This window comes from Pelophylax lessonae (genome assembly GCF_965119305.1).
Source record: "Pelophylax lessonae genome assembly, chromosome: 3".
Taxonomy (NCBI): Eukaryota; Metazoa; Chordata; class Amphibia; order Anura; family Ranidae; genus Pelophylax; species Pelophylax lessonae.
Window position 1 is genome coordinate 624,996,473 of NC_138770.1, and position 18,635 is coordinate 625,015,107.

Consider the following 18,635-nt stretch of genomic DNA (forward strand, 5'->3'; position numbering starts at 1 on the left):
ATTCCCATTTTCGCAGGACATCAGCGTTTTCTACGCTTTCCCGTAGAGGAGAACCACTATCAGTTTGTGGCGTTACCTTTCGGTCTCGCCACGGCTCCGCGGGTCTTCACAAAAGTGTTGGCCCCAATGTTGGCACTTCTGCGCCAAAGAGGTATATCGATTCTAGGTTACCTAGACGATCTTCTGCTTCATGCAGAGTCCTCAGACCTTGCTACAAAACATAGAAATTACTATGATTTCTTTGCAGGAATTCGGGTGGCTGGTGAACCAGCAAAAGTCTTTTCTGGTTCCCACCCAGAGGCTCGAATATCTGGGTCTAATTCTAGACAGGACAAGAGTTTTTCTTCCGGTAGGGAAACTCCGAAAGATTCAATCAGCAGTCCAGTTGTTACTGTCCAACAGCTGGTCTTCCCTTCGGACTTGCATGAGGGTTCTGGGTTGATGGTGGCTTCGTTCGAAGCAGTCCCATTTGCCCAGTCCCATACCCGAATTCTTCAGCAAGAGATTCTTCTCAGATGGAATCGGAATCCGGAATCCCTGGACAATCAGATCCGATTGAGCAAACAGACCAGAGAGTCTCTGGTCTGGTGGCTTCGGTCTCCAATGCTCAGCCAGGGAAAGTCATTTCTGCCAATATATTGGACGATAGTGACCACGGATGCCAGTCTATCCGGATGGGGAGGAATTCTCGGTCAGTTATCTGTCCAGGGACTTTGGTCCCCGGAAGAATCCAGGTTACCGATAAATGTATTGGAACTGAGAGCGATCAGACTTTGTCTGATTCACTGGACCGAGCAGCTCCAGGGCAGCCCGGTTCGGATCCAGTCGGACAATGCCACGGCCGTGGCTTATGTCAATCACCAGGGGGGCACCAAGAGTGTCCGAGCGGCCAAAGAAGTGGCTTGCATTCTTCGCTGGGCGGAACGATTTGTTCCAGCAATCTCTGCGGTGTTCATTCCGGGGGTGGAGAATTGGCAGGCAGATTATCTCAGCCGTCAGACCCTGGATCAGGGGGAATGGTCCCTCCATCCAGACGTTTTCCACCAGTTGTGCCTACGGTGGGGCACCCGGGATGTGGATCTGTTGGCATCACGATTCAACAGGAAAGTTCAGAGATTCGTGGCTCGCTCCCGCGATCCTCTAGCAGAAACCGCAGACGCACTGATCGCCCCGTGGGGGCAATACCAGCTAATGTATGCCTTCCCTCCTCTCGCGTTACTGCCAAGACTTCTTCGCAGGGTAGAGGAGGAAGGAATCCCAGTAATCCTGGTAGCTCCGGACTGGCCTCGTCGAGCTTGGTACGCCGACATGGTCAGACTGGTGGTGGACGTCCCATGGAGACTTCCTCTCAGAGAGGATCTACTGTCTCAGGGACCGATCTTCCATCCTGCTTTACGATCGCTGGCTTTAACGGCCTGGCTATTGAGACCCAGGTGCTGAAGGACAAAGGTTTGTCAGCTTCAGTTATTCCTACTCTAGTTGAAGCAAGGAAAGCGACTTCCAGAAAGATTTATCATCGCACATGGAAGTCCTACATTGCATGGTGTGAACCTTTGGGGTTCCGTCCTCGGTCTTATTCGATTAGTCGAATATTGGCTTTTCTGCAACAAGGGGTTGAGCAGAAACTGGCTTTGAGTACTATCAAGGGTCAGGTCTCAGCATTAGCCATCTTCTTTCAGAAGCCTTTGGCTACTCATTCCTTGGTGCGGAATTTCATCCAGGGGGTGCGACATCTGGCTCCGCCAGTGCACGCGCCGTTACCCCCCTGGGATCTTAATTTAGTGTTGTCGGTTCTTCAGAAACCTCCCTTTGAAGATATTAGGGAGATTCCTCTACCCACGTTGTCCCAGAAGGTGGCCTTCTTGGTGGCTATTACTTCTGCACGCAGGGTGTCAGAACTGGCCGCATTATCTTGTCGTTCACCATATCTGGTGGTTCATAGAGATAAGGTGGTTCTTCGTCCGAATCCATCCTTCCTACCAAAAGTGGTTTCAGAATTTCATCTGAATGAAGAAATTGTATTACCTTCCCTGTGTCCTAAGCCCAGTCATCCTCGGGAATTTGCTTTGCACTCCTTGGATGTGGTCCGGGCGATCAGGGTATACTTGAAAACGACAGACTCGTTTCGCAAGACGGATTCACTTTTTGTGATCCCAGATGGACCCAAAAAGGGGTTGCCTGCATCTGCCGCGACCATTTCCAGATGGATCAGACAGACGGTAGTGCAGGCTTATTCTATTAAGGGTCGGGAGCCCCCGTTCCCTGTTAAGGCGCACTCCACTCGGGCACTTAGTGCGTCATGGGCCTTTCGCCATCAGGCGTCAGTGGTCCAGGTGTGCAAGGCGGCTACCTGGTCGTCGGTGCATACCTTCTCTAAACATTATAAAGTTGATGTAATGGCATCGTCTGATGCCTCATTTGGCCGCAAGGTTTTGCAGGCCGCAATTTGAGGAGACCAGTGGTCTACCTCGAGGGTTTTTTTCCGTTGGAAAATTTTTTCTTTAGCCTCATTCTTTGTTTATAATGAGCCTTTAAAACTTCTAGTTTGGCACCGGTTGGGCCTTCTAGATTGGATTTGATTTTGTCAATCCCACCCCTCATTTGTGGCACTGCTTCTGGATGTCCCAGCTCTTGAGAATCAAGAAGACTACGTCTGTCAATGAGCGATAGAGAAAAATGGATTTTTGTAAGAACTTACCGTAAAATCCTTTTCTCTTAAGCTCATTGACAGACGTAGTACCCGCCCCTCTATCATTGAGTTGGGTTGGGTTAATTTCTCTGTACTGCTTTAAACAGAACTGATTCCCTGTAGCAGAGAGAGGGAGGATATACCCTCAGGGACTGCCCCCTAGGGTGGAGCCAGAACGTTTTGTCATTCTGCCTAGTCCTACTCCTGCGGAGACAACATAACCCAGCTCTTGAGAATCAAGAAGACTACGTCTGTCAATGAGCTTAAGAGAAAAGGATTTTACGGTAAGTTCTTACAAAAATCCATTTTTTCCTGTTTTTTCTTCATTTTCCAAAAAAAATGAGAGCTGCAAAATACTCACCATGCCTCTCAGCAAATAGATTGGAGTGTCTACTTTGCAAAATTGGGTCATTTGGGGGGGTTTTGTGCTATCTTGGAATTTTAGGGCCTCCGAAACTGTGATAGGTAGTCAGGAGTGAAATCAACAATTTACGCCCTTGGAAAGCCTGAAAGTGGAGGTTGGTTTTCGGGGTCCTGTACTCGGCTAGACTGCAAAAAAGTCTCACACATGGGGTATCCCTGTACTCAGGAGAAGCAGCAGAATGTATTTTGGGGTGTCATTTCACATATACCCATGGCATGCGTGAGCATTATATCATTTACTGACAACTTTGTGTTAAAAAAAAAAAAATAATTATTTTCCCGAAACTTGTGGCAAAATATAAACTATTCCATGGACTCACCATGCTTCTCAGCCAATAGCTTGGAGTGTCTACTTTGCAAAATGGGGTCATTTGGGGGGGTTTTGTGCTATCTTGAAATTTCAGGGCCTCTGAAACTGTGACAGGTAGTCAGGGGTAAAATCAGCAATTTACGCCATTAGAAAACCTGAAGATGTGGATTGGTTTTCGGGGGCGCGTACACAGCTACGCTGCCAAAAAGTCTCACACATGGGGTATCCCTGTACTCAGGAGAAGCAGCAGAATGTATTTTGGGGTGTCATTTCACATATACACATGGCATGTGTGAGCAATATATCATTTAGTGACAACTTTCTGTAAAAAAACAACAAAAAAAAAAGAAATAATAATTTTCCCGACACTTGTAGCAAAATATAAAATATTCCATGGACTCACCATGCCTCTCAGCAAATAGCTTTGGGTGTCTACTTTTCAAAAAGGGGTCATTTGGGGGGTGTTTGAACTGTCCCGGCATTTTATGCTCAATCTTATCCACACATCACCCACTCTTCTAACCACTTGAAAACCAAGCCTTTTCTGTGCCTTTTTGTTTACATGAAAAAATATTTTTTTTTTACTAGAAAATTACTTTGAACCCCCAAACATTATATATTTCTTTAAAGCAGAGGCCCTATAGAATAAAATGGGGGATGTTGCAAATTTTTTTGTCACACGGTATTTGCGCACAGATTTTCCAAACGCAATTTTTGCGAAAAAAATACATTTTTTTTTAATTTATTGCACAAATACACTATATAATTCCAATTTTTTTGGTAAAATTTAAAAGATGATCTTATGCCGAGTTCATAGACACCTGACATGACATGCTTTAAAAATTGCGCACGCCTGCGCAGCGGCAACAACGTACGTACATTTTTAAAAACTTTAAAAGTCTCTACAGGTTACCACTTTAGACTTACAGAGGAGGTCTACTGCAAAAATTACTGCACACGATCTGGCGATCGCGGCGATACCTCACATGCATGCTGAAATTGCGGTTTACATATGACACTAGACCAACGCTTGCGTGTGCCATTGCGTGCAAGCACGGGGGGAAAGGGGGGGGGCTCAATTTTTTTTTTTTTTTTTTGCTTTTTTATGTTATTTTGACACCTTTCCTTTAATTTTTTTTTTTTAAATCATTTTTATTGTTATCACAGTGAATTTAGATATCCCCTATGATAGCAATCGGTAGTGACAGGTACTCTTTTTTAAAAAAATTGGGGTCTTTTATACTCTAGATCTCTCCTCTGACCTTAATGTATCTGACCACGCCAAAATTGGTGTGATAAAATACTTTCCCAATTTCCCAATGGCCCTGTTTATTTCTGGCGAAAAAGAAGTCATGAAATGCTCGTAGCCTCCGGCATCTTAGGCCATAGAGATGATTGGAGCCATTCTAATCTTCAATTAGCTCTATGGTTAGATAACTGAACCACCGGCTGCACTCTCGGGTTAACCGGTGGGACAGGAGAGCCCGAGAAAAACCACGGAAGGCTGCGGAAGGCGGTGGTGGGGGGGGGGGGGAGACCCCTCCCACTGCATGTAAAAGCAGTCTAGCGGCCAATTACCTGCTAGGATTGCTTTTACATGTTAGCCGACCGCTGGCTGTAAAAAACGATACCAAGATGATGCCTAAATCTGCAGGCATCATCCTGGTACAACCACTCAAAGTCCAGCAACGTACCAGTACATTGCTGGTCCTTGTTTGGCATATAGGTTTTTTTTTTTCATGCAGCCTGTGGGCTGAACGGAAAAAAAGAGAACCTATCAGAAATCAGCACAGGAATAATGCGTAGTATTACTCATCATTAACCGCCCAAACAACCACCCACTGAATTTAATGATGGGTATACACGACACTATCCACGTATACCAAAATAGGATTTTAACTGCAGTGCTGAAATCAGAAAATCACCACAGCTGCTATCAGCAAAGGTATCCATATATGCTGAGCGCAAACACTGTTTGTGTCAGAATATATAAAATCAATGCATGGTAGCCGACGAGGGACCTGCAAGAGAAACAGGTCACAAAAGAATGAAAAAACAAACAAAGTACATTAAAAAAAAGTACATTAGGAAGAGTAGGACATATAAAATGACTGACACAACAAAAGTTTTTGGATTCTCATCATTAACCGCCCAAACAACCACCCACTGAATTTAATGATGGGTATACACGGCGCTATCCACGTATACCAAAATAAGATTTTAACTGCAGTGCTGAAATCAGAAAATCACCACAGCTGCTATCAGCAAAGGTATCCATATATGCTGAGCGCAAACGCTGTTTGTGTCAGAATATATAAAATCAATGCGTGGTAGCCGACAATTACCTGCAAGAGAAACAGGTCACAAAAGAATGAAAAAACAAACAAAGGACATTGAAAAAAGTATAGTAGGAAGGAGTAGAAGGACATATAAAATTACTGACACCACAACAGTTTTTGGATCCTTTTATTTTACTTTCTAACTGTTCCTTTATTTCTTGATTTGGGAGGGAGTGCGATCTTCTGCGATCTTCTCTTCCAGCTTGGGTCTCTCAAAATGTCGATGGACATCCAACATCCTTCGAGACCCTGTGTTTATGTGCCCTACACTGTGTCGTGCTGTACCCTACACTAATACTCCACTAGTGTATGGTAGCGCTCAAAACATTCCCCGATGCAGAGACCAGGATGGTCAGGACATTTGGGACAATAATAACGGGTGTCACGCCTAAATCCGCGCCTGCTACAGACACGACATCGTCTTTGGGGTCGTATTTGGGTAGGGGTACTCGGGAGGGCATAAGGAAAATGCCTCTCATGCAGCCGGCTCACTGCATCTGGAAGGGGAAGTTGGGCAGGCATGCCTCCTGGGTACAGGTAGGCAAGGATGACCGCTTCCTGGAATTCCCGGAAGGGTCCAGTTCGTCCTGACGCCCTGTATAGGACAAAGGCGTTCAGCATAGCCAATTGGAAAAGGTAAACAGACACTTTTTTGTACCAGCGTCTGGCTTTACGGGCAACTAAATACGGCGCCAAAAGCTGGTCGTTAAGGTCCACCCCTCCCATGTTAAGGTTATATTCGTGGACACAGAGGGGTTTCTCCATAACGCCAGTTGCCGTAGGGATTTGGACTGTCGTGTCTGCGTGAAGGGAGGACAGAACATAAACATCCCGTGTATCCTTCCACTTCACCGCAAGTAATTTGTCCGTTTTCAAGCAGGCTCTCGCCCCCCGACTAAGACGGGAATTTACAAGCCGTTGGGGGAAGCCCCGGCGATTAGGTCGCACGGTGCCACATGCGCCAATTTGTAAATCAAGCAGGTGACTAAATAGTGGCACGCTTGTGTAAAAATTGTCCACGTACAAATGGTACCCCTTTCCGGATAAGGGTGACACCAAGTCCCAAACAATCTTACCGCTGCTCCCTATGTAGTCTGGGCAGTTCGGGGGCTCCACAGTGCTATCTTTTCCCTCATAGACACGGAAATTAACTGTATAGCCTGTGGCCCTGTCACAGAGCTTATACAACTTGACCCCGTATCTGGCACGCTTGCTGGGGAGGTACTGTTTGATAGCAAGACGGCCAGTAAATTTAATCAGGGACTCGTCAATGCAGACAACTTGTTCGGGGGTAAACAAGGCTGCAAACCGCTGATTGAAGTGGTCTATGAGGGGCCGAATTTTGTGGAGCCGATCGTATGCAGGGTCTCCCCGAGGACGACAGATTTCATTGTCGCTGAAATGCATAAATCGCAGAATTTGCTCGTATCTCCCCCTGGACATGGAGGCAGAGTACATGCGCATATGGTGAGCTGGGCTAGTGGACCAATATAGCCGCAATTCACTTTGTTTAGTTATGCCCATGTGGAGGGAAAGGCCCAGAAAGATCTTAAATTCGGAAACCGTTATAGGATTCCAGCCGAATCGTCTGGCAAGGTGCGAATTTGGGTTGGCGGCGATAAATTGTTGAGCATATAAATTTGATTGATCCACAATAGATCTGAAAAGATCTTCCGTGAAGAACAGCTCAAAAAAGTTCAGGGGCGTAAAACCAGCTGTCTCCACGTGGATTCCAGGTTGGGCGGTGAATGGGGGAAGTACTGGCGCTGTAGAATCAGTGGGTTGCCAATTGGGATATGCCAGCGCATCAGGGAGGGCACTATGGGCTCTACGGGCCTGTCTTCGAATACGCGGTGGCTGCGGGCCACTACTTGTGCTAGCCACCGCACCAGCTTCAACTGCACTTAGGGGACTCGCCACGTCACCAGGTCTTACTGCAGTGCTGGTTGTACTAGGTCCAGGTTGTACTAGGCCGCTGGCGCTTGCCAGGTCGCCAGAAGGATGAGCGGCACTAGTACCCACACTCTGCTCCATACGAGCACCCTGCGATTCCTGCATTTCAACAACACCAGAATGGGGTCGGGTACGCCTGGGTCTAACAGGGACCCATCTGTCGTCGGAGCTGTCTGTCAGGGAGCCGCTGCTGTCATCTGGTTCGTATACTGACCCTGATTCTGCCGGTGAGGCTTCCCCATCGCTCTCACCTGACATGGTCATCATACTGTAAATAGCTTCATCACTGTACGAACGTTTAGACATTTTGGTAACTAAATTTACCCGTACAGTGATGCGACTCACAGGTAATAAAAGCACCTGGTTGTCGAAGACTATTTCAAGCGCTACCAAAAAAACTGCTAATGCTAGCAGGGATCAGGCCTGACTCTGCTAACACAGCGGTTTTGTGTCTTGTGTTTTTTGTAAGTGACAGTAATCTATTGATTACTACACTTACCTGGGTGAAAGGGTTAAACGCAGGTGCTGGCCGGAATCAGTGCTGATCGTGCAAACACCGCGTTTTGGGAACCCTAAACTATGGGGGCGCTAGTATAGCTCTGATCAGATCAGATATTGATCTGTTCAAACGCTATACTAGAAATGGAAGTGTAGGTGCGTGCGTGCGTGTGTGGTGATCAAGGGGTTACTTCTAAACTATGCGCCGGGGATCTGGGGGGGGGTGGCGGGGACCCTAAACCTCCTTTGGGAAAGAAACTAGCTAGCTAGCGCAACCTCAAGTCACAATGACACCAATACAAAATACAGTAAAAACAGTATATTATGTGTGTATTAGTGCTAATGTGACAGAGGGTGTAGGGGTTAACGGGATGTGATCAGGGGGGGATCAGGGGTTTAAATCTTTATTGGAAGGGACTGGCGGGTATCCTAAGGATAAAAGGAACGGTGGCAAGCGCTAAACCTGGTCACAAGTCACACTTATACGGGTATATAGAAAATGCTATATACTGTATACAGTGTGCGTTGTGGCAGGGGGTGTAGGGGTGATCAGGGGGGGATCAGGGGATTAAATCTTTATTGGGCGGGTGGCGGGGACCCTAAACCTCCTTGGGACACAAACTTAGTCGCCTGCGCTAATTCTGATCACAATCACACTAATACAAAAATACAAAAACACAGTATATTACGTTTGTATTAGTGCTGATGTGACAGAGGGTGTAGGGGTTAACTAGCGGTGATCAGGGGGGGGGTCAGGGGAGATCAGGGGCTCAAATCTTTATTAGGGGGGGGTGGCGGGTAATTCAAGTGGAAAAAAGGGGGTCGCAAGCGCTAGACCTGACCACAAATCACACTTATACGGGTATATAGCAAAATGCTATATACTGTATACGGTGTGTGTTATGGCAGGGGGTGTAGGGGTGATCAGGGGGGGGTCAGGGCCTTAAATCTTTATTGGGCGGGTGGCGGGGACCCTAAACCTTCTTGGGACAGAAACTTAGTCGCCTGCGCTAATTCTGATCACAATCACACTAATACAAAAATACAATAACACCGTATATTGCGTTTGTATTAGTGCTGATGTGACAGAGGGTGTAGGGGTTAACGGCGGTGATCAGGGGGGGGTCAGGGGAGATCAGTGGGTTAAATCTTTATTAGGGGGGGGTGGGGGGTAATTTGAGTGGAAAAGGGGGGGTCGCAAGGGCTACACCTGTTCACAAATCACACTTATACAGGTATATAGGTATATGCTATATGCTGTATATAGTGTGTGTTGTGTCAGGTGCTGTAGGGGTTAATTGGGGGGGCGATCGGGGGTGAAATGTGCCTATCTAAGTGTGTATGTACGTGCTTGGTGCTGTACTTACAATTAGATGTGCTCTCCTCTCACGCTGGATCCGAAAAGACCGTTGGGAGGGGAGGGCACATCTCCTCTAAGCCTGTGTTTACATTTCACAGGCTTAGAGGGAGATCTGATTGGGCAGGACCGATCAACAGGTCCAGACCAAAAATGATTGGCCTGGACCTGATGACTGATCGGTTCTGAACCCAATCGAGTCATCGGCGGGACCGCGGGTGCGCGCGCGCGCGCGCCAGAGCGGCGAAGGCTAGTGACGTACCGCTACGTCACTCTGCCTGGCCGGGGCTGACCGCCGCAGTATATAGTCGTGCGGCGGTCGGCAACCGGTTACGATGACGGCTGACGCGTTTCGAGGCTCAGCCTCTTCCTCAGAGCCACTCATCTGAGCTTGATATGACTATTTTCTACCTTTGTGAGTAGCCATTTTTTATATGTTGTACAATAAAGCCTTTTTGAGGATAATGCGCTAGGTCGGTGCGCCCCTTTTTTTGTTTCTTTTTGCCTTTAGTTTCACTGGAGCCTGATTTTTTTATCACTGCATCCTGCCCCGCTGCCAGTAGCCTGAAAAAAATCAAATTCGTACGGCTGGACATTGTACTGAGTGTCTCTTACTTTTAGGGCCGTATGCGTTCAGGGATGCATTCCTGGTACCCAAAATTCCTGCATCCTGGCGTATGTCCCTGAACGTATACGGCCCTAAAGGCAAGTAACTCTCAGTACAGTGTCTAGCCACTACGTATTGCAGCCTGTCTGTTTTGGCAGGCTGCTGGCAGTGGGCCTGGATGCTGCATTGGTGCTTCCTGGTTGCACCATTTTACGCACATGAGCTAAACAACCCAGTGTGCATGAGGCCTAAAATATTGTTGCCTCAGTGACCAGTAAAAATAAACTTTTATTACGTCACAGAAATTTGAGTTCCCATAACAATGAAAACTAGATCAGAAGGAGGCACAAAATACGTTCTTCTGGATTGTTCCAATCCTTGGGTTGTAGATACACTGATATAGCACATAGTAGGTTCACTCCACGTGCATAATATTTAGACTGTACACAAGTACATTTTTTACCCATTTGTATTGTATAGTAAATATGGATGTTAAGCAAATGAAGCCATAAAAAGATCAAGCTGAATTTCACACCTAGGACTAATTTGTTATTCTAATTTGGTATTCAAAGCCGTTCTATAGCACTAAAAATCATGTACACATACCATCAGCATTGGTGGTTTTATGAGAGAAAACCTCTTGGTCAACAGTTATTTTTTCGTTTTCTTTAATTCGACAAATTTAAAGTGATAATAAAGGCTTTCTATTTGTTTTTAAAATAACAAACATGTTATACTCACTGCTCTGTTTAGTGGTTTTGCATAGAGCAGCCCCAATTCTCCTCTTCTCGGGGTCCCACCCTGGTGCTCCTGGCCCCTCCCTCCTGCCAAGTGTCCCCAGAGCAAACAGCCTGCAAGGGGGCACCCAAGCAGGCTCATTCCCCAGCCCCGCTGCTTTGTGTATCACACACACAGCCGCGACTCAACTCCGCCCCCTCCTTCTCCTCATTGGCTCACTGACTGTGATTGACAGCAGCAGGAACCAATGGCTCCCACTGCTGTCTCAGCCAATGACCAGGGAGAGCCGCGGCTCTCGTGCACATCACAGGATCAAGGTGGGGCTCAGGTAAGTTTTTGAGGGGACTACAGCACAGAGGACGTTTTTTGTTACCTTCATGCATAGAATGCATGAAGGCAAAAAACCTTGGGCCTTTAGAACCACATGTAGAAGTGGAAGAGATGCTGTTCTGCTTAAAAAGAAACTGCATTCTTTTTATTTATTATTAGTGATGTGAAGAATCAAATGTGTTAAAATCTCAGAATTTATATGTGGAAATTGGGGCATCCATTATTGCTCATTACATATGCAGGACAAGTTGCTTACTTGGCACTGTTACACATTGCTTGTGCTTCTGCCATCTTACTGCAAGTCCCCCAATAATGGTCTGTATAGCAAAAAAAAAAAAAAAAGCCAGAATATCAACAGTGTCTAGTATAATGAAATGTGCAAAATGCTCCTAGTATACAGAGATCATATGAGGGGCGTGTACATTGATTCAAAGGGGGTGAATATTTAAATGATCAGTCTACTTCAATAAAAAGTGTGTGAAGGAAGACGTTTGTACCTGTTAAAATGAGAAAAAAACAATGGTAATTCTGTCCCATTAATATGTTCTCTCCAGAATGCAGAAAGTGGTAAAAAAATCTCATTTATAGGGAAACTATATACAGTGAATGTTGCTTGCAAAAAATACATTCTAGTAGGAGACATAACTTTGCCCTATTGTCTTGGTAAAAATGTGAAATGTGTTAAAGCAATACTCTTCTTCTGAAGGAAATAGCCTGGCCCCATATTCTGCATATTCTCTGCTAAATCCCTTAAAAGCAATATTAAACCTGAACCAAAAATGTAATATATTGTAGCTTACCAATCATTCGATGCGGTGGCTGCATTTAGTACAGCGGTTTCCCCCGACCTCTTCTAGTTTTTTTTGTGCAGCCCGCTGGGTTGAACAATAAAAAAAAAAACTAAAGTGTGTACCAGACTTAACTCAGGGTTTCTCAACCAGTGTTCCATTGATCCTTGGGGTTCCTTCAGAGGTTGCTAGGGGTCCCTTGAGCAATGAGCAATTTCTTCCTCTCGGATAAGTTCCTACTGACACCACTTATCTTTTTCACTATCTGTAAGGGGGTAATTCTTCCCAATGAACAAGCAAAAAATTGGGGGAGCAAACCCTGAACATGTATATCTAAAGCCAGTGCAGCTATGGACCAAGCAACATGTATATTAAAAAAGAATAGCGCACACATGCAAAAGAAATGACTATCAAATATGGAGACAATCCATAAATAAAAATGGGGATTTAGTCCCACCATATGGCCATATCGTGCTCAAGCCCACCACTACGTCAAAGTACCCCATTATCAGTGGGTCCTACACTATCCATAAAAAAGGGGTGAATCCAGCCTTTCCAACCCTTGGAGACAACACTCCTTGCTGGGAAGGTGTGCTAATGCACTACAGGGGACTCCTCCTATATTTACTTGATAGTGGGTATAGCCGCATTCTTCCCAATGACCAAAAGTGTAAGGAACATTCTTCCCACTGACTGTATCATGAGTTGTAGATATAGTCATTTTTAGTCAGGGTTACCTGAGATTGGGAAGTTGTTTCAAGGGTTCTTCTGTGTTGAGAATGATTGCTGTAACTGCTGCTTTGTCTTGACCGATTACCCTTTTGAAAAACAGACTTGCTGGCAGAGTCACCAGGTGAAAATAAAAGAGAGCCTAACAAAGAAAGTTAATGCAACCTGTACAAAAGCTTTGCACAGAGCGGCCCCAAAAGTCACTCTGAAGTCTTCCACCAGTGCTGTCCACTCCTCCTCATCTCCATCTTCCTCCCATAGCAATCACTTACAAACATATGGGCTTGCTTCTGAGCTGGTCTGTCTGTCTGTCCATAGACACAGTGTGGCTCAGCCCCACTCCCTCCTCACTGGATTTGATAGACATCCACAGGAGCCATTGGCACCGGCTGCTGCCTGTGTGCCTTTAAGGAGAGTGAGAGCAGCAGTGTTGCTGTCTGGTTTAGCGCTGGATCGAAAGAAGAGCCAAGTAAATATTTAGTGGGGAGGGGAGGTGCTGGGGGAAGCAGAAACTGGAAGACCTTTTTGTTTTTTTAAAGCTTTTAATATCACTTAAAGCATTTGGATACAGGTATAAAGAGGGAGGTAAGTGGATTGCCTGCTTGACAATTAGGAACAGGTCAGATTTCTGGAGCACTTCATTTTGGTTTCAACTCTTTCAAATTCCAAATGCCCTGCACCAAAAAGTACTGCACCAGACTCCTAGTGCCAAAAGATAAAATAACAGTTTTAAAGAGAAGGATGAAAACCTAAAGTGAAGCCTGCTAGTTCAATACTTTGTGCTGTAAATTTGATATGACATGTCTTCTCTTTTGGTTTAGCTCGCCCTGTCTCCATCACCTCGCAACCCCACAGAGCCAATAGCTGTACAGAGCAACCAGCAGATGGCACTCAAGGTTGAAGGAGTGGTACAGCATGGATCCAAACCTGGTCTATTCCGGAAGATTCAGTCTGTCTGCCTCAATGTCTCTTCTACACTGCAGAGTAAACCAGGCCAGGACTATAAGGTAAACGTCTTGTCTTCCATCACTGCAATATAGATGTGTTCAATAAAGCCGGCCATAGATGGTTCAAATCTCAGCCTGTTCAGCAGGGAGATTCGATCTATGTATGGCATAGTTGTGCGCAGCCTATTGCATTAGGATGTGCACCCCAAATGTATTAAAGCATAGACAGTGTTAGTAGGACAATGGATGGTATCAGTAGGGCAGAGTTTGGTGTCAGTAGGGCATTGGACAGTGTTCGTTTTTTAATTTTTTTTAATTTTTTGTTAGGAGCTACGCTAAGGGCCTTTGGTGAAATATTAGCAGGGGGAATCTGCGGCGCACGGGGTGATTAGGGTGTGCCCAGGCACACCCGACAAACCCCCTGCGCACTCCTATGATGTATGGGCAAGTTAATTGCACCCAAATTGATCCATCAATCGACTTAGGTACAACCAGCATATTGGATTTATAGCATGCAATTATTGCCAGTGGCTATAGCCGCATTACTTTTTTGCGGTTTTATTCTTATTTGGATTTGTAGATTCTCTTTCTAGTGGCCATGTTTAAAGCCGGCCATAGACAGTTTAGATTTGATTCAAACCATGTATGGACAGGCTGAATGTACCCAAGTTGATCGATCTCTCAACTTGAGTATAACCAGTCTGTTGGATTTTACATGCGATTATTGCTAGCGGCTGTTATAGCTGCTAGCAATAATCACTGTGTTCTCCCAGCATGCATGGCTTCCCCCGCCACTCCGCTGGTGGTTTCAGGAAAGAAAATTGCTCTGTCTATGGCTGGACCTGGACAATCCGGTCAGCATACTTGTCAATTACAGGAATGACTAATAGGAAAGGGCAACACGGTCAGCTTACTCATCTGTCTCTTTGTAACTGAAAACCCTTTCAAATGTATATATGTTATGGTAGAGATGTGTAATTGTCCTGTGACCCATTTAGTTGTGTTTGTTATTTGATCTCCTGCTCTTCAGGTCTAGTCTCAAAATATCCCTGTGCCTTTCTTATTTACCTGCCTAAAATGCACATAAAAAGAAATTATTCAAAACCACGATAAATTTACTTTAAAAATACTTACAGGTTGCAAACATCCCCCCAAAAAAATGTAAAAAAAATTAAAACCTGAAAGACAAAGACATAATGAGCTAGTATGCATCGCATACTAGCTCATTATGAAATACTTATCTTAAAATGAAGCCCCCGCAGCGCCGCTCGCTCACACGACGTCCATCTATACCCAGTCTTCCTTCCGGGTTCGCGTCCTCCGGCCATCTGATTGGTCGGAGCCACGAAGACATCGCTCACGGCACAGGGCTCTAAAGAAACGGCACGGGCAAAAGCGCATGCGTCAGTGATGTCACTGGCTGCATGCAAAGTAAATATCTAAATATAAATATATAAAAATGGTGTATGTTTAGGAGATATTTACAGTACCTATAGGTAAGCATTATCATAGATTTACCTATAGGTTCTAGTTACAGAAGAAGCTTTACTTCCTCTTTAAAAACCACGAATGGAAACTTTTTTAACAAATACTGAAAAAATAGACACGAAGCTGATTACATTCACATATGTATATAGGGTTGAAAAGTGCCTATGATTCCTTTTAAAGAGGTTGTAAACCTCAGAAAATAGTTTAAAAAAAAAAAACAAACACCTGAAAGACAAACACATAATGAGCTAGTATGCATCGCAAACTAGTTCATTATGAAATACTTACCTTAGAACGAAGCCCCGCCGTGCGGCCCGCTCACCTCTCTCACGGGTGACATGTTTGGTCGCCCTTCTTCCTGGTTTGCGGCATCCGGTCATCTGATTGGCTGAAGATGCGATGACGTCACTCCCGCGCGGGAGTTGATGTTCACGGCACAGGGCTCTGAAGGAACGGCATAAGCGGCCGTTCCTTCAGAGCGCATGCGCCAGTGATGTCACTGGCTTCATGCAAAATAAATATCTCCTAAACAGTACATGTTTAGGAGATATTTTCAGTACCTATAGATAAGCCTTATCATAGGCTTACCTATAGGTGCAAGTTGCAGAGGAGGGTTTACTTTCACTTTAAAGAGGCTGGATGATGTCATTTGTTACCTCATCTGCTTTTATATTACATCATGAAAACAGTTACTCTAATTGTCTCTGTTATCAGTTCATTAAAATTCAAACTTCCTCTTTTGGTGAATAATATGGATGATTTCCAGGGTAGGTTTGCATTACTTGTTGTCCTTCAATTACATGCCTGTAAAACCCTGTTTTATTTATTACATTTTTTTGGATGCGTTTGGTAAGGCTTGGTAAGGTTAGGCTATGTTGAAGTTTTACTGCCTGCCACCCCTTTTGGGGATTTGCCATTGCTTTTGTCCTTGTGACAACAGGAAAAGAAAAGGATGGCATCACCAGGATATGAAGAAACAGTTTTACTCTTCCCCAGCTTTATTGCTGCTATTTGTTTTGCAATTGAAGACATTTCTCAATACTTCCTGTGTTTGTTACATGGACAGGAAGTGAGAGTAAGGCTCCATGCACACAGGACATTCAAAAAAAGTCTTTCTGGGCTTCGGATATCTGGCAGGAAACTGTTGCTTTAAAAGCGCGCTTTTTTTAACAGCCTTTTTAATAGCGTTTTTTCAGCATCAGTGTTTTTGGGCTTTTTTGAAAAATTACACCAGCTTACATCCAGCTCTGCAATGTAAAAAATGCTGAATGCTGATAAAAGTGCAATTTTCTGCATTTATTGTCGTCACAAGAACTGCTCTTGAATGCGATTTTAGGGCATTTAGACAACAGCCCATAAACTCCCCTGCTGAAACTTCAAAAATCATCCATTTGTGCATGGACACATAGGATAACACAGAGGAGAGTTTATGGGCTGTTAAAAAAAAAAAAAAATGCCCAAACCCACAAAAACTTGAGTTTATCAGCTGCAGTGTGCATGAGGCCTAAAGGCTAAGTTCACCTTTTTGTTTTTAAATGTCTGTTTCTAATGTCTCCTATTGAAAATTCCTTTATTATTTCTTGGCCATCATCCTTTGGGAACAGTTAGAAGGAAGTACCTCAGCGGCTGACCTCATTAAAGCGGAGTTCCACCCAAAAGTGGAACTTCCGTTTTAAGGACTCCTAACCCCCTGACATGCCACATTTGGCATGTCATTTTTTTGGGGGAGGGAGCGGGTACCTAGTTTTAACAGGTACATTCTCCCACGTCTGCTTGGGCCGTCTAGGTAGCTTGAGCGTAAGTTCTGCTCTCCCCCTCCCTGCAATCTTCTGGGATACGTCACAGGTCCCAGAAGATTGTCCGACAATTCAGGACGTGCAGCGTGACTCGCATATATGCAGTGTGCATCCGGCTGTGAATCCGCAAGCTGTCACAGCTGGGTGCCCACACTAGTGATGCTGGCGCTGTGGAGATCCGAAGGAAAGAACCGAGGATTCAGGTGGCCGCATCGATGGAGCCTGGGACAGATGGGTGTGTGTTTAAAGTCAGCAGCTACACTTTTGTAGCTGCTGACTTCTAGTAAACACAGAAACGGCTAAAACTCCTCCTTCATCTGCCCTCCCTCTCCAGGAGATTGCTCCTGCCCACTTCCGCAGTTACATGCTTTTCCAATGCAGTTATTATCACTGGCACTATTGTCACAGCCAGTGTTTTCCTCTGCTGATCGATCATTTTGTCTTACCTTCTTGCACAGATTGTTATTTTGGCAGAGTGTGCAGGAGGTAAACAATCACTTAAAAACCTATGTGGAGCAGAGCTGTAAATATTGAAAACAGGAGAAGTGTGTCCCTGGAAGTCTGTGAAGCTCACCATACCCTATACAATCTGATTGTACAATTTCCTTTAGATCTACTATCAACTATATAATGCAAGAGCCCGATTGGATACAGAGTGATTGGATAAATAGGTGTGTCCTCTTATTATATAGTCTTGGTAGGGCCCCTTTCACACTTGTAGGACCTGAAAGTCACGCGACTTTGACGCGACTTGAAGCAATGCCTGTGTAATCTTGAGATACGTGGCATCAAAGTCGGACCAAAGTAGTGCAGGGACTACATTGAAGTCGCACAGATATGAAGGGTACTCATTGGAAATCATGGAGTACGACTTGTCATGCAACTTGGCAGTCCTAAGTCGCACAAGTGTGAAAGGGGCCTAAATTTAGGAATCAGGAATTGTACAATCAGTTTCTATAGTGTATGGCCACCTTTATATGTCTAAAATGAAGTAGTCGTGCTGTGAGTTCCATTAATTGTTAATGGCACCCGAAATGCAGACACAAAAATGCATTATGCTGCACCTGCAAATACCATGGACTAAGTACGTGAGAGAGAATCTCATTGAGAGGGCTTGGGCTGAAAATACATTAGCAAAGGCTTCTTTTTATTATGAAAGGTGAAATTCTGCCTGAAAAGGTGAACTTTGCCTTTAAATCTCACCACTGGGGAAACTGCAACAAAACCTAGAAGAGTAGAAAGGTGTGGGGTGCTGGTAGTGCAGGAAGGGAATGGCTACTGCTAGGCAACTTTCACAGGAGTGGTGGCCAAAGGTCTGCTTTTACCGCAAGTGAGGAAAAGATGTGCCAAGAGGAAGGAGCCAAAACTAGAACATGTAAAGTCCACATTCATTTTTATATTCTCTAAATACATGTGTTTTGGAGGTTCAAAGGGTCCCCCTTCTTTATAATTTAGCAGTATTTAATGAAGGTATAATTGGAGGGATCCTGAGGGGTAGAAATATGATTGCTCCAGATGCTGGTTGAACAGTTGGCTTTTTATGATGCAACAGTTTCAATAACATTAAATCTGGACATGTTCCTGTTCTAGCGCTTTCCTCTTTGTACAACTGGCAACAAAAGCCTGAGGTCCTTAGACTGCAT

The 18,635-nt window shown here is 44.9% G+C and overlaps 1 protein-coding gene across 1 annotated transcript in view; it reads left to right on the forward strand.

The window, feature by feature from the left end:
* Positions 1-18,635, forward strand: part of INTS7 (integrator complex subunit 7) — a 159,126-nt gene that overhangs the window by 118,884 nt on the left and 21,607 nt on the right. The window contains exon 19 of the mRNA XM_082249275.1: positions 13,583-13,768. Coding sequence (XP_082105401.1) covers positions 13,583-13,768 — 186 coding nt within the window. The remainder of the gene's footprint in view (positions 1-13,582; positions 13,769-18,635) is intronic.